This window comes from Uranotaenia lowii, chromosome 2 (assembly GCF_029784155.1).
Source record: "Uranotaenia lowii strain MFRU-FL chromosome 2, ASM2978415v1, whole genome shotgun sequence".
In the NCBI taxonomy this organism is placed as follows: Eukaryota; Metazoa; Arthropoda; class Insecta; order Diptera; family Culicidae; genus Uranotaenia; species Uranotaenia lowii.
Genome location: NC_073692.1, coordinates 71,765,837 through 71,790,481, shown reverse-complemented (window position 1 = coordinate 71,790,481; position 24,645 = coordinate 71,765,837). Strand labels below are relative to the sequence as shown.

The 24,645-nt window shown below is 40.2% G+C and overlaps 1 protein-coding gene across 2 annotated transcripts in view; it reads left to right on the top strand.

Annotated features, from left to right (window-relative positions):
* LOC129741067 (dynein axonemal heavy chain 7) overlaps nucleotides 1–24,596 on the top strand; it is a 33,376-nt gene extending 8,780 nt beyond the window's left edge. The window contains exons 2-23 of one of the 2 annotated variants that reach the window (XM_055732767.1): nucleotides 4,780–5,198; nucleotides 5,260–5,470; nucleotides 5,524–5,896; nucleotides 5,954–6,190; nucleotides 6,247–6,438; nucleotides 9,114–10,208; nucleotides 10,269–10,681; nucleotides 10,938–14,616; nucleotides 14,681–15,202; nucleotides 15,267–15,563; nucleotides 15,624–15,970; nucleotides 16,036–17,241; nucleotides 17,296–17,583; nucleotides 17,651–17,756; nucleotides 17,884–18,748; nucleotides 18,807–19,801; nucleotides 19,897–19,905; nucleotides 22,971–22,988; nucleotides 23,100–23,117; nucleotides 23,532–23,666; nucleotides 23,726–24,256; nucleotides 24,315–24,596. In XM_055732767.1, coding sequence (XP_055588742.1) covers nucleotides 4,799–5,198; nucleotides 5,260–5,470; nucleotides 5,524–5,896; nucleotides 5,954–6,190; nucleotides 6,247–6,438; nucleotides 9,114–10,208; nucleotides 10,269–10,681; nucleotides 10,938–14,616; nucleotides 14,681–15,202; nucleotides 15,267–15,563; nucleotides 15,624–15,970; nucleotides 16,036–17,241; nucleotides 17,296–17,583; nucleotides 17,651–17,756; nucleotides 17,884–18,748; nucleotides 18,807–19,801; nucleotides 19,897–19,905; nucleotides 22,971–22,988; nucleotides 23,100–23,117; nucleotides 23,532–23,666; nucleotides 23,726–24,256; nucleotides 24,315–24,527 — 12,150 coding nt within the window. In that variant the 5' untranslated portion in view covers nucleotides 4,780–4,798 and the 3' untranslated portion in view covers nucleotides 24,528–24,596. The remainder of the gene's footprint in view (nucleotides 1–4,779; nucleotides 5,199–5,259; nucleotides 5,471–5,523; nucleotides 5,897–5,953; nucleotides 6,191–6,246; nucleotides 6,439–9,113; nucleotides 10,209–10,268; nucleotides 10,682–10,937; nucleotides 14,617–14,680; nucleotides 15,203–15,266; nucleotides 15,564–15,623; nucleotides 15,971–16,035; nucleotides 17,242–17,295; nucleotides 17,584–17,650; nucleotides 17,757–17,883; nucleotides 18,749–18,806; nucleotides 19,802–19,896; nucleotides 19,906–22,970; nucleotides 22,989–23,099; nucleotides 23,118–23,531; nucleotides 23,667–23,725; nucleotides 24,257–24,314) is intronic. The other variant, XM_055732768.1, reaches the window with a different exon arrangement.
* The last annotated feature ends 49 nt before the right edge of the window (nucleotides 24,597–24,645 follow it).

Genomic DNA, 24,645 nt, shown 5'->3' with positions numbered 1-24,645 from the left:
CGGTATTGGATTATGCGGGTATTTACTTGGTGTCTACTAGTCAGACAACACTTTTTGACTGCCGGAAATGGATTTATTACATTATTTAAGGGGTCAGTTGTTCAATCAGTTGTCCCCAATAACCATAGACTTTTTACCATATTTAAGATCAAGGATTGCACTCCGATGGTTGGTTTAAACTTCGTGTGGATCCTAGAGTGACTTCTCATCAGGGTTCAACACGCAGGAGTGCGTCGATTGAGAAAGAGCAAATAAAACGCAGCTCTTTCGTTCTCGGTTCACGGCAGCGTTGCCAGATTGAAAACCGCTGAAGTCCGTAGATTTGACGAAAACCGAAAAACGTACTGATTTCGGCAAAATAAAACTTGATGACCTTTTTTTTTTTTTTTGGTCGTCAGGTAGAATTTTCATTTATCCGCAGAATCCCTTGAATTTATGCGATTATCCGTAGAAAATCCGTAGGAAATGCTGAAAATCCGTAGATTTAGAGCATCAATCCGTAGCTCCGTAGAAATGCTGAAAATCCGTAGATCTACGGAGAAATCCGTAGATCTGGCAAGGCTGGTTCACGGGCACATTTGATTGCTCGAAATTCTCTCGAGAAATTTGCGACCAAAACGCAGATTGAAAATTTTTGAGCAGAGCGCATTCGCGCGCGCCTATTCGAGAGCGCGAGCGGTTCGGAAACTGCGTTTGCGTTTTTCTGCCGCGTGCGTGTAGGAAAACCGAGCATCTACCGAGAGGACACGGCGGCTCACCGGACGGCGCGCGCGGCTCTCTTTAGCACACGGAGTGTTCGCCGTGTTTTCGTTATTGAGGGCCGACAGCATAATCTGTGCGAATGATTAAATCAATAGATATGGTAAAACAGATAGAAGCACGCAATAGCCTTGGGAGGAGGGTTATAATAATCAAAGTTAGAAGTTTTAAAATACATACTAGTAATAGTAACTAGCACTAGTAACTATGAAAAATTTACCATGAAATAGTAAAATATCGCGAAAAACGCCAAATGAAAGAGCTTTACACAAGGATTGTTAAAATGAATGTTAAAAATATTCTAGCCACTAGTAATAGTTACCAGCACAAGTAACTATGAAAAATATACCATGCAATAGTAAAATTTCGCGAAAAACGCCAAATGAAAGAGCTTTACACAAGGATTGTTAAAATGAATGTTAAAAATGTTTTAGCCACTAGTAATAGTTACCAGCACTAGTAACTATGAAAAATTTACCATGCAGTAGTAAAATTTCGCGAAAAACTCCAAATGAAAGAGCTTTACACAAGGATTGTTAAAATGAATGTTAAAAATATTCTAGCCACTAGTTATAGTTACCAGCACTAGTAACTATGAAAAATTTACCATGCAATAGTAAAATTTCGCGAAAAATGCCAAATCAAAGAGCTCTACGCGTAGAATGTTAAAATGAATGTTGGAATACCTCTGCAACTACCAGCACTACTTGCATGGTAAATTTTTCATAGTTACTAGTGCTGGTAACTATTACTAGTGGCTAGAATATTTTTAACATTCATTTTAACAATCCTTGTGTAAAGCTCTTTGATTTGGCGTTTTTAGCGAAATTTTACTATTGCATGGTAAATTTTTCATAGTTACTAGTGCTGGTAACTATTACTAGTGGCTAAAACATTTTTAACATTCGTTTTAACAATTGTAAAGCTCTTTGATTTGGCGTTTTTCGCGAAATTTTACTATTGCATGGTAAATTTTTCATAGTTACTAGTGCTGGTAACTATTACTAGTGGCTAAAACATTTTTAACATTCGTTTTAACAATCCTTGTGTAAAGCTCTTTGATTTGGCGTTTTTCGCGAAATTTTACTATTGCATGGTAAATTTTTCATAGTTACTAGTGCTGGTAACTATTACTAGTGGCTAGAATATTTTTAACATTCATTTTAACAATCCTTGTGTAAAGCTCTTTGATTTGGCGTTTTTCGCGAAATTTTACTATTGCATGGTAAATTTTTCATAGTTACTATTGCTGGAAACTATTACTAGTGGCTAAAACATTTTTAACATTCATTTTAACAATCCTTGTGTAAAGCTTTTTCATCTGGCATTTTTCGCGAATTTTTACTAGTTCATGGTAAATTTTTCATAGTTACTAGTGCTGGTAACTATTACTAGTGGCTAGAATATTTTCAACATGCATTTTAACAATCCTTGTGTAAAGCTTTTTGATTTGGCATTTTTCGCGAAATTTTACTATTGCATGGTAAATTTTTCATAGTTACTAGTGCTGGTAACTGTTAATAATGGGTAACGTTAACCACCTACATCAATTCTCATAACCCTCCGCCAGATCCCATTGCGCGCCTACATCATATGTTTCAACTATCCTGTTGATAAAATCTTACACACAGATTTCTCAATCGGCACTGCAAACAGAAACACGAACGAAACACAAGGCCCTCACTCGAGCCCGTGCGCGCCGCCCGGTGACGAAAAGAGGGCCGCCTCAGACCAATCGGAGAGCCGCCGCGCGCTGCATTGTGAGCCGCTGCGTCCTATTCTTTGAGCCAAAAGAGAGGCCTCACCCGCAGCTCGATTAGGACGCGCGAGAGCTAGCCGTGCCTGTTTGACTCGGCCGCTCGCGCAAATTTCGGATAGTGCATCTCGTCGACGAGAACGAGGGGAAAAGATTGAGCGAGCGTGTTTTTGTTTCGAGCGAGAGCGCGTCAACGGCCAGAACGCAAACGAAGAAGTGATTTGCTCGAGAGAAATGGTTTGCGTGTGCCGCGCGCGTCTGAAAGAGTGCGTTTTGTTGAACCCTGCTTCTCATACTTCTTAACCATTTGGTCCGAAAAAAAAATCAACAGTTCATGAGCTTTCAAGTCAACAATGATGAATTTTCGAGGCGCAAAATGCGTAAAAGGAGCAAACTTGTGCAAAATTATTCTTACCATGTCTTTTTGCATCGTAAGTATCTCAAACACACGTTAACTTAAAAATCTATCGAAAATAGGCAAGATAGTCCTTTTCATAACCAACACAACGCTACTAAAGTTTTGCATATCCGAGCTCTATTAACGTAGCTATCACCGAAATAAACTGCCCGGATACTAAATGATCATAGCCTTATTAACAAAAACAATGTCTTAGTGTTTTAGCATTTACTGTCTTAGTGTTATTGTATCATAGATCCCTCCTTTTTTTCTTAAGGGTGGCTCCTTCAACCTTCAAACTATTAAGGTATGCTAAGAATCAAAACAATCTAGAAGCTTAGACACAGGCTTAGATGTAATTAAAGGTAGTTCGCTTTAAATTATGTTGAAATTTAATTTAAAAGGAAGTACCTATATTTAAATTCTAAGAATTTTAACGCAACTAATTTTTCCATGAAGCACACCGGGTCAGCTAGTATTTTATAAAATCTTCCGAAACCCTTAGAAACTGTATTTTGGTTTTAACTGCAGGTTACGTCACGTCACGATCCATTTTTTACTTCTCATTTATGACTCCTCACCTCCTCCTTCTCACGTCTTACTTCTCATGTCACACGTCCAACATCTCACGTCTCATTTTTCATTTCTCATGTCTTACTTATCACAACTCATTTCTTACATCTCACGTCTTATTTCTTTCTGTTCACGTCTTATTCCTCACTTCTCACTTAATATTCACAACTTAGAACTAGACACTTCATGTAATTCAACAGGACCAAATTTGTAAAAATCGGTTCAGTTGTTGGCAAGTTCTAGCTCTTTGAGTTTTAAGGACCTTTAAGTGTTAATTGGGGTCAGGATCGTGTAACCAACGGCCAATCTCAGGCACTGTGGAGCAAGAACCCCCCTCTTGCTTCAGGGTCGGCATTCGTAATAAGGAATCGTGGACTCAAGGAAACACTTTAGATTGGTCAAGAGAACTCCCACTTTATTTTCCCGAAATTGTAAAGAACTAACGTGACACTTAACGAATGGCTTTTTGGTTGTTCACTGCCCCAGATATATGTAAGGGTTTTCCCCAAGGAAATTAAGCTGTCCTATCTCGTGCTGCGGTGATGACGATGGTGTCGTGCATTGGCGTTGGCTCGACTACCTCCTAGCGTCTTCCCGACGGTTGATGACAGGGATCCAAGGAACTCTTGGTGGGTTATGACGGCCGAATGCTGACGAACCGGATGTCGCTCTCGGACGAAGCATGCTGGGTATAGGATGGTAGTTTACGGCACGCGCAGTTTGGGCGGAGCAGATTGGTGGTCTCTTGGATGATGACCCCAAGGGTAACCTTGGGGTGGACCTCCTGGTGGATCAAGAGGTGAAGCTTACGATATTGTTCAACCAAATGCTACGGGGTCTCAAGGCACATGATGGGCTACGTAAACGGATTAGTCGGAAGCCGGGTACGGGGTTCAAAATGGTGGTTACCCGATTAACAGTGTTTCCCACATAACTCACTGGAATTCCTATAGGCTTTGAATGACTGGTTCTTGGGGGTGTCGACTTCTAGAGCTTATGGTTCCAAATGAGCCTTTTTTTAGCTAGGCTATTGATCCCATACTCCGGTCATAGACCTTTTGGTTCGTCCAATAAATCCTCCAATAGTGTCCTGTTACGGTCATTCTCCGTTTCTCCCCAAAGCACCTCCTTGAATCTTGATGATGTGTTTTGCAATTTAAACTAAAATTCTCAATACACTCAACGGTAAACTAACGCACTGGTAGGTCACCTTGTTTATGTAGCCTCGTAACGTAAGAAATTTAAGTCATATAAAATTTAAGCTCAAATACCAAATAAATTTAAACCTTTTCAGGCTTCCCAGGGCTGGGGACATGAATCCCAACCCGAAGGCCAGGAGGCTTTCGAGCCAAGCGACGTCACGCTGCCCGGCGGACATTTCGATGCCATCATCGACACGTGGTTCGTTGCTGAGCAAACGAAAACCAACCACTTCCAGTGGCACCCGGATGCCAGCTCTGGCCGGAGTCCGTTCCCGAGACGAACCCAATAGATCGACTTTAGGCGATTTCAGTACCTCTAGGCTGCTGTCCGGTATCAAACCAAAAGCCAACCCGGAGTACAACCGGAAGCGTATCTGGCAGGAATTGAACATGCCGACGGATTGTGATTTTCTGGATTCGAACGTTTTTTCACTTCCGGATAAATTGCTCAAACATGGCCCGAAAATGAGACCGTCACCGTTAACGAGACCTAAACCGGTTCACAAGAAAAGTAAGTATTGATTGAGTTGGGTTTTGTGGTATTGTCAGTGGAATTAATCTTTGTGGGTTAGAAATAAGATCGTATACAGCACTGAGAAAAGATCGCGAGGATTTCCGTAAGCGTCTAATCAAGTTGATTGTTCGAAAAGACTATGAGAAGGATGACCCGGAAAATACTTTCCCAAATGTCGAAGAACGGGAACTATTGAGGTATCACCATTACATACGAAGCGGTATCGATACAGTCCACGTGGCTCCCATCGATAAGCGTGTTTTACAGAGGTATTTATTTGGTGAAGTTTAGCAATTCATAAACCTAAAACATGCTCTTGAAGGATTTTAAAACTGTTGCCGAAAAATCTCTCTAAGTACAAAGCGGCATTGAGGACAATTTTTGACGAAATAAAAGATGACTATTCCCTTGCGGTGAAGAAGGCTGTCGTCGATTTTGTACTTGGAGATGCAATGACTAAATTTATGAAGAAGGAAGAAGTAACACCGGCGCGATTGGAGATAAAGGATTTGCGCCTCAAATGGAAGCACCGATACGACGAAAACCGTGCCAAACTCAAAAGAAACCTCTTTTCCATCAATGCCTGCTCGATACAGGTTTTGGAGCTGTGGGATAATGACTTCAAAACTTTGGCGTTGGTCAATGTCGAAAAACTGATGGAAAGGGGACAGGCTTACGATTTGACCGAGTTTACGGTACATTCCCTCTGAAAAAATACTGATCGAAATTTTTATCACTAATCTTAATTACAGTCTACTGTAAACCAACAAATTGAAGAAGCTAAACTGTTGCTAGATGAGAGTTGGTACGGCTGCATCAAGATAATTTTTAATAAGGGAGTCCGTAAAAAGTTGATTCCCGATGCAGCGACTAAGCCCAAGCTTTTACAGAAATTCTTTAACTCAATGGCCACACTTATGACCCGGCAGCTACAAAACCTTTGCAACAAAAGTATCGTGGCCTACACCGATTACATTTGCGATGTCGGAGTAAGATCCCTGTGTATTCAATTAAAATTTTGATAAAACAGCGTTTCCTTTTGCAGAAATCCAACCAAGGATTCCGTCTCACCATTTTGCTCGAAAATCAAGATACTCTCTCTTTCATTCCTAGCTTTTCCAGGTTCCAGATCGAATTGGTCAAGATCATCGACAACATCGTCAAAGCAGTGAAAAGCTTCAAACGGATCGAAAGACAGCTGCTGCCAAGTTTTCCTTGCGTGGATGCGATGCTCAAGGTTTGACGATGCGTTGCGCTAAGCTTTGCCAAGCGTTTGTTTTTTGGTCTCCTAAATGTTTCCTATAATTGCAAAGTTTGCCTGATGCATTTGGTTGATCTTAGAGCTTTTTTTAAAGTGTTAATTAGATGATTTAAGCTTGGTCGTTTTGGCCATAATTCATGACTCAACAGGTTACTGCGAAATCTGTGAATTGTTTTTTAAATTTTTTTTAAAATTTGGTACTAGTCGCTTAAAGTTTTGTTGCTTTTGTGCTACATATATCTAAACAAGAGCTTATATTTGAGAAGCTACTATGATCTTGGAACTGAAAAGATTTGATTTAATATTTATGAACTCAGAACTTACATTCGAATTCTGAACACAGGCAGGATTTTTGAACTTTGAACATTGAATTAAGCTTTAACTCAGATCTTGAAGCTTCCCACTTCCACTTGCTCTCAAAATTATTCTCAATAATCGATAGTTGATACTTTTATCAAAGCCTTTAGATATATGTATACCACAGTTTTAGATCAGGGGTGAGCAAACCGCGGCCCGCGGGCCGCATGTGGCCCGCGAGACTTTTGTGTGCGGCCCGCGAAGCTTTTTTCAAATTTTATTGCCTTAACTTTTTTCAACAATGAAAAGTAAGGAAAAATTCAGATTGTTTACTTTGATCTGGCATTTTAAGCGTTGATGATTTCTGTTCAAGGTTTAAATACAATGTTGTTTATTGGCATAACGTAATATTGGAGTGTTTTTTTTTATTCAGTATACTTTTTCAACTCCTACCACTTTGAGAGCGAAATCCATTAACGTGAATCGGATGAACAGCCAAAAATCGGAACCTACACATGATCGAAGGAATTTCAAAGCCGGTTTAGTGAAGTTATTACCTATTTTTATTTCAAGCAAAAATATAAAGTTGAATGATAAAAAATATACTCTGCAGAACGCTTGTTCTGTTAGCATTCAAATATCGGAAAAAAAATTAAACCAAAAACTTGTGATATATTTTTAATATCTGAATATTGACGAAAATTACGAAAGTCAAATATTAAAGCCTGGGTGAACGATTTTAGATTGTTTATGAACATAAATCAACCCACAAAAATTATTGGTTCTTGATAAAAACAATTGATATCTGAAATTCTGTGATTCCAGCCAAAATATCTTTGACGATAATCTGTGATGTTTTTTTTCAGAAATTTGATAGAAAATTTATCACAAACATCGATAAATTGAGTTATTTCACTTATAACTCGCAATCCACATTACTAGAGTCAAAATATAGCTTTAGAAATCCTATCGCAATGATATCTCAATAAGATTAAAAATGATAAAAATGTGGATAAAAATTCTTAAATCATGAATGAAGTTTTGAAGATAGTTGCTTGAAAATACGCGAAATTGAACATTTTTCTGTGATTTCGACAACCTTGCTCAACATCTGAATGCAATGATCCAATACAGAACTTCAATTTAAACAAAAGAGTTTTTAAAAGTTTTTAGGAAAAAAATTCAAATAGCGATTCAACGCCCAACGCTAATAAGACTGTGATTTCTTTAAAAATATATTTTTCACACTCTTAGTTATCACTGTGGTAAGCTTCGAAAGATTTTTAAATGGAAGTGATGACGAATAGTATCATACAACGAGAATGTTGTAAGAACGAATATTCGCCAAGAATTATTTTTTAAAAAAATTAAGAGAATTTTAAAATGACAAAGATTTAGCGAGGTACCTTTTAATAACGGGTATTTAAAAAGCCGTGTTGAATTACTGTTTTTGAACACGTGAATTCGTTTTATCTTTTCTTTTTAGATTTGTTTTCGCCAAAAATTTGTAGTTATGAAAAATGATGTGAAGTTCTGATATTTATCATAAAAAAATTAAGTGCGGCCCGCCGACAAGTTTTCAAATTTAAATTGGCCCGTTGGTTCAAAAGGTTGCTCACCCCTGTTTTAGATTATAATTTGGAGCTTTAATTTGACCAGTTGGCTTGACGCAGATTTAACAGCTTTTCAAAAAATTGCACGAGTTTGTTCCGTCCACATAGAGCATGTGTCTAGCTTTCAGTTTACGAAGCGATTTGGCTGCAGCAGCAAATTACATATCCTAAAATGTCGTTCAAATTTTTAAACCTGACCAGAAATAGCTACATTGCGATGCATCGTTGCGCGGATACGAGGCCGGGTTTGCAAAGGGTACTTTTTCCCGTTGATCACATCGCTTGAACGAAATATGTAAAAAAGCGCTTGCAAATCGTAGATATCCGTTCTTCGGGATTTGACCAACAACACAAAATGACGCTCAATAAGGAGAGAGAGGTTTTTTTTTAAATTCAGCTTGCATGCAATTTTAATAGATAGATTCGGTGTAAGGCTTTGTTGAGGACATTCAGTTCAAAATGTTTGTGATTCTTATGTTATTTAATGGAATGTATTTTTGTATGTATGTAAATATAAACTCAGATAGGCCCGCGAATTCCTGAATTTTTCATTTTTGAAACGGCAGAAAAAAAACTATTCGTAGTTTATTGCATTTGCTCTCTATTCGGTGCGTTTCAAGGATGATGAATTAGAATAAAAATTATAGCTTCTCTCCTCGTCGGGTTCAGTTGTAAAGTCCATGTAAACCCAGTTTATTGCACGATGATTCAACGCATACTTAAAGTGACTTTCACTTCTAGCCTGATATATCTGCCGATATTATCAATCAATGTAAGGCTCGTATTTGCGATGTCTTGGAAGAGCAGCGTATTGGTCCCGAGCTACGAATGCAAGACTTTGACAACTACATGTCGCTGATGAATGGCAGCGACATCGACGAAATCGAGCGGTTTATGGAGAAACGACCATGCTTCGAAGACTACTGCAAATACATCGCACACTACAAAGAGATGCAGAATAATGTGACGAGAGAAATCTGGGGAGTAATCTCCATGGGTCTCTATGAATTCCACCGAGAGGGTCTAATCGATACGTTGGAAGGCTTGGCCAAGTTTATGCAGCAAGAGCTGATAGCCAAAATGATAGCTGATCAGCAAAATTCCGCTTTCAAGCTTGCAAATGAATACGAATCCATCGCTGGGAAGGTTCTCACCGTTCCCAAAGATACCGCTGAACTCATGTCTCTAAAAGACTACGCTATCAAAATGGAAGAAACTACCATTCCCGATATGGAACAGCGCCTCAAAATCAACCTTGGTCATTTGCTGTACCTAACAGACCATACTATTTTCACTCCGTTGGAAATTAAACAGAACAATAACACATTCCAATGGTACATGAAGATGCCCCAAGTCTTCCAAGATCATAAAAATATTATCAGTGAGAAAACTGTCGAATATCAAGATTCGTTGAAACGAAGAATAGAGAGTTTTAGGCGGGACCTGGAATTATACTGGGGACAGCTACAGGAATACGATTCATGGGGTGATATCAAGCATCTGCAGAGATACAAGAGAAAAGCAACAGGTTTGGACAATAAGCTGTCAGCTGCACTGGAAAAGATCGACCATATAAACGAGGAAGAGATCGCTTATGGTTGGGAACTATCGCAATATCCGTTGAGGAAACAGTGCCATGATAAGCTTAGTCCTTACAAAAAGCTGTATGATGCTGGACAAGAGTTCATGGATAAGTACGATCTGTGGATGCACTCCCAGGTGGGATCTCACGACCCCGAAGAGGTGGAAGATACGGTCGGCGGCCTTTATCGCACGGTATACAAGCTAGAAAAGAAATTTGCTGACGCATATCAGCCGGCGCGATTGGCACACGATGTAAGCTATTTTTGTGATTGGCTCATATTTTTTGTGGTTCTTTAATTATTCTATTCATAGATCAAAAACCGTTTAGATCAATTTAAAACTAACATGCCGATTGTACAAACTCTCGGTAATCCGGGCATGAAAGAACGCCATTGGGAGCAAGTCTCCGAGATCATTGGTTTCCCCATAAAAATTGCTCCAGATCTAACGCTCGAAAAGGTGATAGACTATGGCTTGGATGATTACATTTCCCGGTTCGAGACAATCTCCGAGAGTGCGACTAAGGAGAATAATTTGGAGAAAGCGATGATCAGAATGGTTAGCGAGTGGAGCGATATGGCCTTCATTGCACTGCCCTATCGAGATACCGGCACGTATATTCTTTCCGCTATTGATGACATCCAAGTACTGCTAGACGATCACATTATCAAAACTCAAACGATGAAAAGTTCATTGTATATCAAACCTTTCGAGGCTGACATCTTGTAAGTACGCACTCTGGGCTTTTTCTGATCGACTTCGATTCTAGCAATCCATAAATAAACTAGCATTTTTGGACTCATGCGCAATACTATTTTGCAAAAAGTCATTTTTTTCAGTATTGAATGTAATCATTTTTGAGTAAGACTATAGTTAGGTACACGTTTTTTACAATCCAAATCGTGCTACATCATTTATGGATCAACTTTATCTTTAACACTATTCGATCACTAACTAACTTCTACCTTATTCCTCCGAAAGGGCTTGGGAGAAGAAGCTCATGCTATTGCAAGATATCCTGGATGACTGGCTGAAGGTACAGGCGACATGGATGTATCTGGAGCCTATTTTCAGTAGTCCTGACATCCAGTCGCAGATGCCCGAAGAAGGTCGTCGCTTCAGTGCGGTCGACAAGATATGGAAGGATCTGATGAAGACGGTGCACAACGATACGCGTGTCCTAGTGGTCCTCGAAATAGACAAAATGTCTGAGAAACTCAAGAAGTCGTACAGCCTTCTGGAGGTCATTCAGAAGGGTCTCAACGATTACCTAGAGAAGAAGCGTCTCTACTTCCCACGGTTCTTTTTCCTGTCGAACGATGAACTGCTGGAAATCTTATCGGAAACGAAGGATCCTACCCGTGTGCAACCACATCTGAAGAAGTGCTTCGAGGGCATCGCCACGCTGCACTTCACCGAATCGCTTGACATCACTATGATGCGATCTAGTGAAGGGGAAGAGGTTGAGCTGACGGATGAAATATCGACGGCCAAGGCAAAGGGTCAGGTGGAAAAGTGGTTACTGGAGCTGGAGACTGCCATGAAGAAAAGTGTCCGCCTTAAGATCGACCAGTCCTACGAATCATACCCGACGTCTGTACGCCATGAGTGGGTTCTTGTATGGCCGGGTCAGAGTATTCAGAGTATATCTTGTGCTTACTGGACCCTTGAAATCACCAAATGTTTCGATAGTGAAGATCCCTTGGCAGCATTGATAGTTTATAAAGAAAAATGTAAAGAACAAATTTCTCACATCGTCGATCTTGTCCGAGGAAAACTTGCCATGCAAAATCGTATCACATTAGGTGCGTTAATTGTTTTGGACGTTCACGGTCGAGATGTTTTGGCGGATCTGATTGACATCAAAACAACCAAATCAGATGATTTCAATTGGCTAGCACAGCTGCGCTACTATATGGAAGGTCCAGATTTAGTCACACGAATGATCAACTCACAATTGAAGTATGGTTATGAATATCTCGGGAACACTGCACGTTTAGTGATAACCCCTCTGACAGATCGATGCTACCGGACACTATTTGGTGCATTGCACTTGCATTTGGGAGGAGCCCCGGAAGGACCAGCCGGAACAGGAAAAACTGAAACAACCAAAGATTTGGCTAAAGCTGTTGCTAAGCAGTGTGTCGTTTTTAACTGTTCCGATGGATTGGACTACATCGCGCTGGGCAAGTTCTTCAAGGGTCTGGCATCCTGTGGCGCTTGGTCCTGCTTCGATGAGTTCAATCGTATAGACTTGGAAGTGCTATCCGTGGTTGCTCAACAAATTCTTACTATTCAGCGAGCTATCAATTCGGGCTCAAATACGCTTATATTTGAAGGAACTCTTCTTAATCTAGATCCCACATGTGCCGTGTTCATTACAATGAACCCGGGTTATGCTGGTCGTTCGGAGCTACCGGACAACTTGAAAGCGTTGTTCCGCTCGGTAGCAATGATGGTGCCCGACTATGCGTTGATTTCGGAAATAGAGCTATATTCATATGGATTTTTGAACGCCAAGCCTTTAGCAGTGAAAATCGTTGCTACCTATAGGTTGTGTTCCGAACAACTCAGTTCTCAGCCACACTACGATTATGGAATGCGTGCTGTGAAATCAGTATTGAAGGCAGCTGGAGCATTGAAGCTGCGTTATCCTGACGAACTGGAGGACATACTTATTCTGAGGTCGATTAAAGATGTAAATTTGGCTAAATTCTTGGAACAGGATGTTCCTTTGTTCCAAGGTATCATTTCTGATTTATTCCCTGGAATAAAATTACCTGAACCAGACTATGTGGTATTCGACCTGGCTGTTCAGAAAGCATGCACACATAACAACTTACAGTGCACTCCGGCGTTCCTCGAGAAGGTACAACAACTTTACGAGATGATCGTAGTTCGGCATGGTTTAATGCTGGTGGGTCCCCCATTCGGAGGCAAAACATCAGCTTATCGAATGCTTGCGGAAGCATTATTGTATATTGAAGAACAAGGCGAAATGGATGAACATCGAGCAATATTTACAATTATGAATCCGAAAGCAATCACAATGGGGCAGCTCTACGGTCAATTCGATGCTGTATCACATGAATGGAGCGACGGTATTTTAGCTGTAAGCTATCGACAATTTGCAGTCAGCACTACTCTAGATAGGAAATGGTTGATCTTCGACGGACCCGTAGATGCAATTTGGATTGAAAATATGAACACCGTATTGGATGATAACAAAAAGCTTTGTTTGATGTCGGGTGAAATTATTCAATTGGCTAACACAACAAATTTAATATTTGAGGTAATGGATCTCGATGCAGCGTCTCCAGCAACGGTATCCCGCTGTGGAATGATTTATTTGGAGCCAACGTCATTGGGGTGGGAGCCTTTACTAGAGTCTTGGAAAAATACTTTGCCCGAGTCCCTTCATTCGGTCAACAAACAAGGGATTACACAGATGTTCATGCGGTTCTGTCCCATTCTGCTGTGGTTCGTTCGCAAGGGTGGGTTGCGTGAAATGATGCCCACTTCCGATTCGAACCTTGTGAAGTCATTGATGAACCTCTTCGATTGCTTCTTGGATGACTATAGCAATGAGGCCTACATGAAAACGGTGTCCGAAGTCGATGTACGAGCACAGCTGGAAGGCGTGTTTTTCTTTTCTTGCATTTGGGCTATCGGAGGACCACTAGAGACGGAAAGCCGCGAAAAGTTCAGTGAACTGTTCCGCGCGCTCACCGAGAAAAATTTCCCCGAAGAACTGAATGACAAATTTCATATTCCACAAAATCTGCACGTACCTCCTCTAACCAAGCCATTCATATTCCAAATTCCTCGTGGAGGAACCGTCTTCGATTATCAATATACGAGAGAAGGAAAAGGAAAATGGCGACCTTGGGCAGAGGAAATCGCACACAGTGCTTCTATCCCAAGAGATGTGCCCGTGAACCAGATTATTGTTCCAACTGTGGAAACCATACGAATAACACATCTGCTAGAACTGCTTGTTCAGCACCGAAAAGGAGTTCTACTCGTTGGGCCAACCGGAACTGGAAAAAGCGTATACACGATAGACTTTCTACTGAAACGAAATGATACCAATATCTACAAGCCGTTGTTGATAAGCTTCTCGGCTCAAACATCGGCCAACCAGGTACAGGATATCATTATGTCTAAGTTGGATAAGCGGCGCAAAGGTGTATTCGGCCCTCCATTGGGAAAGAAGTGTGTTGTGTTCATCGATGACGTGTCGATGCCCCAGAAGGAAACGTATGGAGCACAGCCACCAATCGAGATCGTTCGAATGTTTTTAGATCATGCTATGTGGTACGACAGAAAAGAAGTGGTTCCTATGAAATTAGTCGATCTGCAGGTCATGTGTGCCATGGGACCGCCGAGTACTGGCAACACGGTCACACCGAGATTTTCGAGACACTTTCTATCGATTGCTCTAGATGAATTCGACGACGATACCTTAACTGGTATCTTCAGCAAGATAGTTTTGTGGCATTTAGATACCAGAGGTTTTTCCAAAGAATTCGATCCCTGTATCGATGAAATTGTACTTTCGACGTTGCAAATCTATCGTGAAGCAAGAAAAGTACTGTTACCCACCCCCGCAAAATGTCATTATCTGTTTAATCTACGTGACTTTTCCAGAGTTATACAGGTATGGTTTATCGGTTTCAATCGAAAAGAGAAGTGAAGGTACATAGAAAATTTAAATCTTCTAGGGTGTGCTGTTATCTGTACCTGAAGGTACGGAAACTCTCAACTGTATAAGAAGACTCTGGGCTCACGAAATATTGAGAGTCTACGGAGACCGCCTTGTCGACGATGAAGACAGAGAGTGGCTATTCCAAGAACTTTGCACCGTCATTGACAAGTACATGCATGAAGATCCAAAGAATTTGTTTGATACCTATACAGTTGGTGGTCAGTTAAAAGAGCATCATTTGCGGGCCCTAATGTTTTGTGATTTTACAAATCCAAAGGCGGATACCAAACTCTACCTAGAAGTTTTGGAGATGGAAGAGTTGGGTTTCGTAGTTGAGTCCTATTTAGTCGAGTTCAACAATATGTCAAAGAAGCCGATGACCTTGGTATTGTTCCGCTTTGCTATCGAACATTTGTCGAGAATCTCTCGTATCATAAAGCAACCTAGAAGTCACGCTCTGCTTATTGGAATGGGTGGCTCGGGAAGGCAATCATTAGCTAGAATTGCATCTCATATATGTTCTCACGAGCTTTTCCAGGTATTCATTTGCGATGCTTAGCCCCTATTACGGGACCTCATAGGTTTTTTTTATGTTAAAATAGGTTGAAATATCTCGGCAATATGGAATGAACGAGTGGCGAGAAGACATGAAAAACTTGTTGAAAAAAGTAGCATCGTCCGACCAACATATTTCATTTCTTTTTACCGACACTCAAATCAAGGAAGAAACATTTTTGGAAGATGTCAACAATCTGTTGAACTCAGGAGAGATTCCAAACTTGTTCAATAATGAAGAAAAAGCCGAGATTGTTGAAAAAATGCGGCAAATAGATCGTCAAAAAGAGAAATCTCAGCAAACAGATGGAAGTCCAGTGGCACTCTTTAACATGTTTGTAACGGTAAGATGTTGAATATCTAGATGATCGAAACACATACATAGTTATTGATCTTTTGTGCAGATTGTTCGCGATCAGTTGCATATCATATTGTCCATGTCGCCAATCGGCAACGCCTTCCGTAATCGAGTTAGAAAATTTCCGTCTATTGTCAACTGCTGTACCATCGATTGGTTTCAACCTTGGCCGAAGGATGCTCTCGTTGCAGTGGCGACTAAATTTTTATCAACCGTTGAAATGCCGGAACACGAACGGAACGCTTGTATTGATATGTGTATGGAATTTCATACATCTACGCAGACATTATCGGAAGAGTTTATGATTCGTTTGAATAGACATAACTACGTGACTCCCACATCGTATTTGGAACTGATTCATACCTTCAAATCGTTGCTCGATAAAAAACGAACGTAATGATTTTATTATAAATATTATTTATGTAAGAAGTTTTTCTTAGTTTGCTTTAACATTTCAGGGAAGTTTTGACTGGTAAGAATCGTTACTTGACTGGTCTCAAACAGCTGGAGATCGCTGCCCAACAGGTCGGGGTAATGCAAGAACAGCTTGAAGCTGTACAGCCACAGCTCAAAATTGCTGCCGAAACCGTCGCCCAACAGATGGCTAAGGTTCAAGCAGACAGTGAGGTTGCGGCCGTACAGAGGGAACAGGTCAAGAAAGACGAAGCGATTGCCCAGGAACAGGCAGCTGCCGCAAATGAGATACGAGAAGTTTGCGATGCCAAACTCGAGTTAGCTATGCCAATTTTAAGATCTGCAGAAGAGGCTTTGAACACACTGACTCCAGCTGATATAACTATTGTCAAAACAATGAAAAGTCCACCGATTGGTGTGCGAATAGTTATGGAAGGTATTTGCATCTTGAAGGACATTAAACCGGACCGTGTAGCAGCCCAGTCCGGTATGGGTATGGTTGAGGACTATTGGGGACCCTCCAAAAAGGTACTGGGCGATATGAAATTTTTAGACGGTTTACTCAATTTCGAAAAAGATGACATACCGCCAAGGGTTATTCAAAAACTGGAAGAACGGATATTGACAAATGAAAGCTTCGACCCCGAGAAGGTTAAAGTAGCTTCCACAGCATGCGAAGGTCTCTGCAAGTGGATCTTGGCAATTGTGAAATATGACGTAGTCGCCAAAGAGATTGCCCCGAAGAAGGCAGCTCTTAGAGAAGCCGATGGGAAATACAATGATGCCATGGCCATATTGAATGCAAAGCTTGAGCAACTTGCCATTGTGGAAAATAACTTAGCTGAACTACAGAGAAAGCTAGACGAACAAATCCAACAACACGCTAAGTTGCAAGCTAATGTCGATCTGTGCATGAAAAAGCTTGAGCGCGCAACTGAGATTATTACTGGCCTGGGTGGTGAAAAAGATCGCTGGGAGAAAGCTGCGGAAAACCTTGGAACGGTATACGATAATTTGACTGGAGATGTTTTGGTAGCTTCTGGAGTGGTTGCATACTTAGGTCCATTTACAACACAGTTTCGTTCACAACAAATCAAGAAGTGGATTGTCAGTTGTCGAGCCAAGAAAATTGTCTGTTCTATGGATTTCCAACTAGCAACCGTTCTGGGTAATCCTGTGGATATTAGGGCCTGGAATATATTCGGATTACCTAGCGATCCGTTCTCCGTTGAGAGTGGTATTATAATTCAGTAGGTATACGTTTGTTTATGAGATAAATCAAATTAACAACAAATTATTCACAGCAATGCACGTCGATGGCCACTGATGATAGATCCACAAGGTCAGGCCAATAAATGGGTTCGAAACATGGAGAAAGCGAACAAAATATGCATTATCCGATTTTCTCAATCGGACTACACCCGTGTGCTTGAAAATGCAATTCAGTTCGGCTTGCCGGTATTGCTGGAAAACGTGGGTGAAGAAATTGAACCATTGCTAGAACCGGTATTGTTGAGACAAATTTTCCGGCAAGGTGGAACAATGTGCATCAAGTTGGGAGATTCGATCATAGAATATAACGACACATTCAAGTCGGTATCCCATGGTGGTGAAAATATTCCAATTTGATGACACCTTCTTTCAATAATATCGTTCTAGGTTTTATATAACTACGAAACTGCGAAACCCCCACTATTTACCGGAAATTGCTGTGAAAGTTACTTTGTTGAATTTCATGATAACTGAAACTGGATTGCAAGATCAGGTAACCATCGTTTTGCTGCAATCTTTTGCCTGAATTGCTACCGACTTAAAAACAACACATATACAGCTTCCAGAACGCTACTTGGAATAATTTAATCATTTATTAATCACTTATGTATTGCTTTTAGCTTCTTTCCATAACGGTTGCTCGCGAGCGCCCGGATCTGGAGGCAGAAAAAAATGCATTGATTCTGCAGGGAGCCGAAAACAAGCGACAATTGCAGGAAATTGAAGACAAGATCCTTGAAGTACTCAGCTCCGAAGGAAACATTCTTGAGGACGAAACGGCCGTATCAGTGCTAAGCTCCAGCAAAACGCTGGCCAATGAGATCAACGAAAAACAACTCGTTGCAGAAGTTACTGAGCATCAGATCGATATAGCTCGGATGCAGTATACATCGATCGCGGCTCACTCGACGATTCTATTTTTTACGATTGCAGACCTGGCGTATATCGATCCGATGTATCAGTATAGCTTGATTTGGTTCGTGATGCTATTTACAGCAGCGATCGACAACACCGAAAAGGTTGACGACGTTCCCACAAGATTGCAGGACCTTAGGACGTACTTCACGTATAGTCTTTATGAGAATATTTGCCGGAGTCTGTTCGAAAAGGATAAGATTCTGTTTTCTTTCCTGTTAACTACCAACTTACAGTATGAGGAGAATAAGTTGGATCGTACAGAATTTATGTTTTTGCTGACAGGCGGAGTGGGTCTGGAAAATCCGGATAAGAATCCAGCCGACTGGTTGTCCAGCCCTAGCTGGGATGAATTATGTAGATTGTCGGCGTTTGAAACATACGCGGGTCTTAAGGAGCATGTGGTTGGACATTTGACAGCTTGGAAGGCCTTCTTCGATGATGATGTACCACAGGCGGCCGAAATTCCCGAACCGTTTAAGTCGAGGCTTTCAGTTTTCCAAAAGCTGTTAGTCTTAAGATGTTTCCGTCCAGACAAGCTGGTTCCAGCAATTGAGCTATATGTTGAAAGTAATATGCATGGTTTGAAAAACTTATGCATGATTATTAATGTATATCCATATTTCAGGTATCATGACGAGAAAATATGTTGAACCTCCTCCATTCAATTTGTCAGCGTCTTATGACGAATCGAATTGCTGTGTTCCTCTTATATTTGTGCTGACGCCTGGAGCAGATCCAACCGCTACACTCATTCGATTTGCTGATACCCAAGGATTGGGAGCAAACCGTTTGTACTCCTTATCTCTTGGTCAGGGTCAGGGTCCGATAGCGGCCAAAATGATCGACGAAGGAACTAAATTTGGAAACTGGGTTTTGCTACAGAATTGTCATTTGGCGCAAAGCTGGATGCCTACTTTGGAACGTATTTGCGAAAGTATTCAACCGGACACGACTCATCCAGACTTTCGTTTATGGTTGACCTCGTATCCGACGGAACATTTCCCAGTTGTGGTGCTGCAAAACGGAATCAAAATCACAAATGAACCGCCTAAAGGCTTGAGGATGAACATTTTGCGTTCTTATCTGGGAGATCCAGTTTCTAATGTTGAATGGTTTGAAGCCTGCAAACAATCGAAGAACTTCAAAGTTCTCCTGTATAGCTTATGCTTTTTCCATGGAATAGTGCAAGAGCGCAGACAGTTCGGACCGATTGGTTGGAATATTCCGTATGAGTTCAATGAAACAGATCTCAGCATTAGCATGACACAATTGCGGATGTTTTTGGATGAATATGAGGAGGTTCCGTTTGTGGCTTTGCGTTATCTGATTGGCGAGTGCAACTACGGCGGTAGAGTAACAGATGATTGGGACCGGAGATGTTTGATAACGATCTTGAAGCGCTTCTACACGTCGAACGTCATTGAAGACGAGGGCTACATATTGGACGAGCAGGGTTTGTATAGAATTCCCGATTTGAAAGAACACGAAGAGTTTCTGGCACACATCAGAGGCTTACCAATCATTGCGAAGCCTGGTGTGTTCGGGCTGCATGAAAATGCTGACATAATGAAGGATCAGAAGGAAACGGACTTACTTTTGACTAGCACACTGAAGACACAGGTGAGGAATCGTATTTTTTTTAGCTACAGATTATCCATCGGGTGTGATGTTTTTATTGATAGAATTGATTTTTCTTTACATAACACGCTACAAAGGATCGAACGGTAAAGTTTCCGCATAATGGATTTCTTTTAGAAAAAATACTTTTAAATCTTTTTATATATCGTGACCGTATTTTGAAATGTGCAACATATTGCGGTTAATTTCAAACATGAGCATTTGAGTTGGAGAGACGAACAATATAAGATACTTTATAATCCTTATCTGTTCTGGTAAAACGCACTCTACATGAAAACTACTTAGTAAGCAGGAATCGAGAAACTTGCTAATTTATCGAATTTCTCAACATACGAAGTTCGTTAATCAGTTCGGAAATGTTTTTTTTATCAGACTGGGATTATGACGGGTATTATTCAATAAAAAATTACCAACCAGTATTTCGGTAATTGTTTAACCGAATAATACCCGTCATAATTTACTGAACGAACTGTTAAAAGTGTATCGATTTGGTGCACCTATTACTGAGCATTTAGTAATTTTTTTTTACCGAAGTATAATACAATTTTACCGAAGTGTGTTTCAATAAACGTTTACAGCAACCTTTCAGCAATTTTTATCGAACATCCGGTTGTTATTACCGAACAAATTGTTTTGAAAATATACATAGATTCCTTTTTCGTAGGTGATGAAAAGAATTAGAGAAACATGAGGTATTAAAGAACGAAAGAACCGAAGCCGTAAATGTCAAGAATTTTTCTAAAAAGATACAACTGCTTACCGGCAGGACTTGAACCTGCAATCTCCGCTTCAGTACAACGGCGCGTTAGCCAATTTCACCACTATTGATCTCTCTTGTTTCTCTATCATCACCAGGGTTGCCAAACTGATGAAATGAAAATCGGGCAAAATCAGGCTACGATAAAGTAACGGAAATTTAGCTAAAAGTGATGACCTTTTTTATGGTCACCGCTCCTCATTTTCTCTTTGTGAGCCTCCTACTTGGTTGAATAATTCACTGAATTAAAGCATCAATGCAATCAAAAGATTCCCTTTTTAAATAAGAATTCAAGGGAATCTTTCGACTGCTTTGATTCTGCCACATTTCCACTTTTTGACTTCAGCAATGGTACCTAATCCAGTTCCTTACGACCCATTTTTCATCACATTCGCAAAAATCAGGCATATTTAAAAATCAGGCAAATTCAATGGATTATCAGGTTGTCAGGCAGAGCCTCGAAAAATCAGGCAATACCTGAAAAATCAGGAACAATGGCATCTCTGATCACCACCCATCTACTCGGGATTTTAGCCGAGCGAGCACATGGTCGATTGCTTCGGGTTATACATCGGGATATACATGGTGTTTCGATAGAAGGTCCAGCAGTTGATCGGCAGAGCTCGATTGCTCGTGTTGGCTGATTTAATTGCGTTCACCGTTGTGAAATTGGCTAACGCGCCGTTGTACTCAAGCGGAGATTGCAGGTTCAAGTCCTGCCGGTGAGCCGTGGTATCTTTTACGAAAAATTCATGATTTTAACGGCTTATGTTGTTTCGTTCTTTGATACCTCATGTTTCTCTAACTCTTTCAATCACCTACGAAAATTTGATTACTTGCAGGTACAAAGATGTACCAAGCGATTTCATAACAGCACTTTTGACACATTGATTCCCAAGTAACCATAAGCATTAAGCCATAACCCTTAATCAGCATTAAATCAAAATTTCTAATGCAAGTTAGCATTATATCAACATTCATAATGCTTTTTAGTTTTATATAAGCATTATTAATGCATAGAAGCAATAACAAAAATTAACACTAATGATAGCACTATATGTACATATAGAACTACTATATAAAGTTAACAAGCATTAAGACTGTAGCACTAAATCTTCCTGTTAATGCTTATATAAAGCTTTTATAAAGCGTAGAAACGTCAAACCCACAAATGTAAACAAGAATGGTTTTTTTCATTTGCTGCGTGTGAGTAAGCAAGACAGCAAAAGAAAACAATCAGAGCGGGCAGTTGCAGTTGTCTTCTCCCAAAATTTTCCAATACATTTCCAAACCTTCTCATGCATACATTGTCTATGAAGTTGTGTGACCCGAACAGTACTTGAAGTACGGGTTTTTCACCTACCTTATCAGCATCAAGAGTGGTCGAAATGGTAAGGGCGCAAGGAAAGATAAAGGCTGCTGAGGATTCCTTGGTTCGAGACTCATCAAAGTTAATTCATAATTCAATTATAATCACTTCTCATTTCATAGAACACTCCATTAAGCAAGCATAATCCTTCATTCAGCAGGTTGGTTGATGTTGTAGATAATGATTTATTTTTTAATTTTTGTTCATTTTAATAAATCAAAGAAAAAATTTGAATTTTCGTTTCACATCAATCATGATCAATCAATTAAAAGGTGTTCTAAGTATGCATTGTTAATGCTTTTATACGGCTGGCGAAAAATGACGTTTTGATGGTGCTCTAATTCAGCATTTGTAATGCTAATTAAAGGCTATGTTGTGATAGCATTTATTCAGCCCGCTATTTCGCCTTTTCAGCATTAAATCTGAATTATATACGCATATAGTGCAAAACAAGCATTAAATCAGAGTTATATATGGGAATATAGTGTTGATTAAGGGCTATGTTTTAGTGCTTATGGTTACTTGGGTTATTTAAAGATAAGTTTACCATTTACCCCTTATCTTAATGTCAACCGACCTAATACTAGTCCAACATGCGGCTAAAGCGATGGATTGTGCAACATTGTTGCCACCAGAAAAAGACGTTACAATTTGCTTGGCGCTCGATGCCGAAAAATTTAAACTTGGAGATTGTAGATTAAGAAACTCAAGAATTTCGGTGATTCAGTCACCAATTCACGACATTCTATGAAAAAAAAAATGAACGATTACCGTAAATGTCATCATAACAAATCCTTTTTGGTGAAATAAATAACCAAACTCGTATATTCCTGGTTATTGTGCACATCATTGGGCTTTGAAACTTAGATCGGATGCGGATTATAAGATTGAGATTACCAAACATAACTTCGCCATAAAAATGTTTTTGCACAATGTAACAGTATGTCACTAGAGTGTTGCATTTTTTTTTCAATACATGATATCCAGGCATTTGTCATAATTCTTCTTTTATTACATGCGCTCAGGACTTGTTCGAGATGAAGGTAGGTTACGCTGGAGAGGTTTCTCTACAGGTTTTCGATGCTTCTGTATATGCATGTTTGCTAACACATTTTCTTTTAACTTATATCTTTTGCAAAATATGTATAATACAGCTTCTTTTGGATCATCAGGTTTGTAAATAATAAAACACCTACGTCGAAGAAGGAATAAACGGAGTTGTCATTCGTTGAAATAGCGTGCATGATCAAAAAATTTTAATCGACGGATTTTGAATGATATTATGACGATTCGTTGGAATCAACAAAATTTGCATGACGCTAAAATTTGATTTTGTTAGCGTACCAGGGCGCAGCTGGATGCGGTGTTTTTTTTTTCGAAGAAAGCATGAACAGATATGCGATGGAATTTTGGATATCAAGGAACTTTGTCAACTGGAATTTATATTTTTTTTCTTGTTGAATGAATTATGAAATATTGTAAATATGTAAATAACATCTTGTTGACACAGTTCTTAAATGATCATAGAAGATCGAATGTAAATATGTTTCGATTAACACCTTTGCTTTCCACTTTTCGTTACTCAGACAACTGCTACTGGCTCGTTCCGAGAAACACCTGCTGAGATAATAGTACGTGTGTCGTCAGATGTCTTGAAGCGACTTCCTGCTGAATTTGACAGAGATGCAGCGCTGAACAAGTATCCGACGCTTTATCATCAGGTAAACTTCTCAGAAATGTTACCAATAGCAAATTCATCAATTTAGGGTTTCTTTTACAGAGTATGAACACAGTTCTCGTGCAGGAGATGGTTCGTTTCAACCGTTTATTGGCCACTATTCGATCGAGTCTGCAGACGGCCAGTAAAGCCATGCGGGGCTTAGTTGCCATGTCCTCTGACATAGAAGAAGTGGTTGCGTCGATGCTGGTTGGACGCATCCCGGCTCTCTGGGCCAAACGATCATACCCGAGTTTGAAGCCTCTCGGTAGCTACATTGCCGATTTCATCTCAAGGCTCAACTTTCTACAGAAATGGTATGACGAAGGGCCTCCTACGGATTTTTGGATATCCGGTTTCTTCTTCACGCAAGCTTTTATGACGGGAGCACAGCAAAACTTCGCGCGAAAATACGTCATACCGATTGATTTGCTCGTGTTCGATAACGTTGCTCTACAACAGTCGGAGTTTACTGAGCCACCGGAAGATGGAGTCTACGTTTATGGACTATTCCTGGAAGGAGCTAGATGGGATCGTACGCTCGGACATTTGCAAGAAGCTTTCCCGAGGGTTCTCTACGACACTATGCCCCATGTAATTTTCTCTAATAATTTTATTTGAAAACTTATTATATTTCAATCACATTTCGTAGATTTGGATGCAACCGGTTAAGAAGGACGATTTGATCCCCCGGCATACGTATTCATGCCCGGTTTACAAAACTGCTGAACGTCGAGGAATTTTATCAACCACCGGTCACAGTACCAACTTTGTGATTTCACTGTTCCTGGATTGTTCGCCGCGTGTTCATCCAGATCATTGGATTCGTCGAGGAACTGCGCTTTTGTGTCAGCTTAGTCACTAGATAATTGTTTCATTATCGATTTTTAATGGTTTACAGTTGTTTTTAGAAATACACTTTTCGAAAAATTGATCAATGTAGACTTTTAAAACAAAGATAGAATTTATTTGCTCATTAAAAA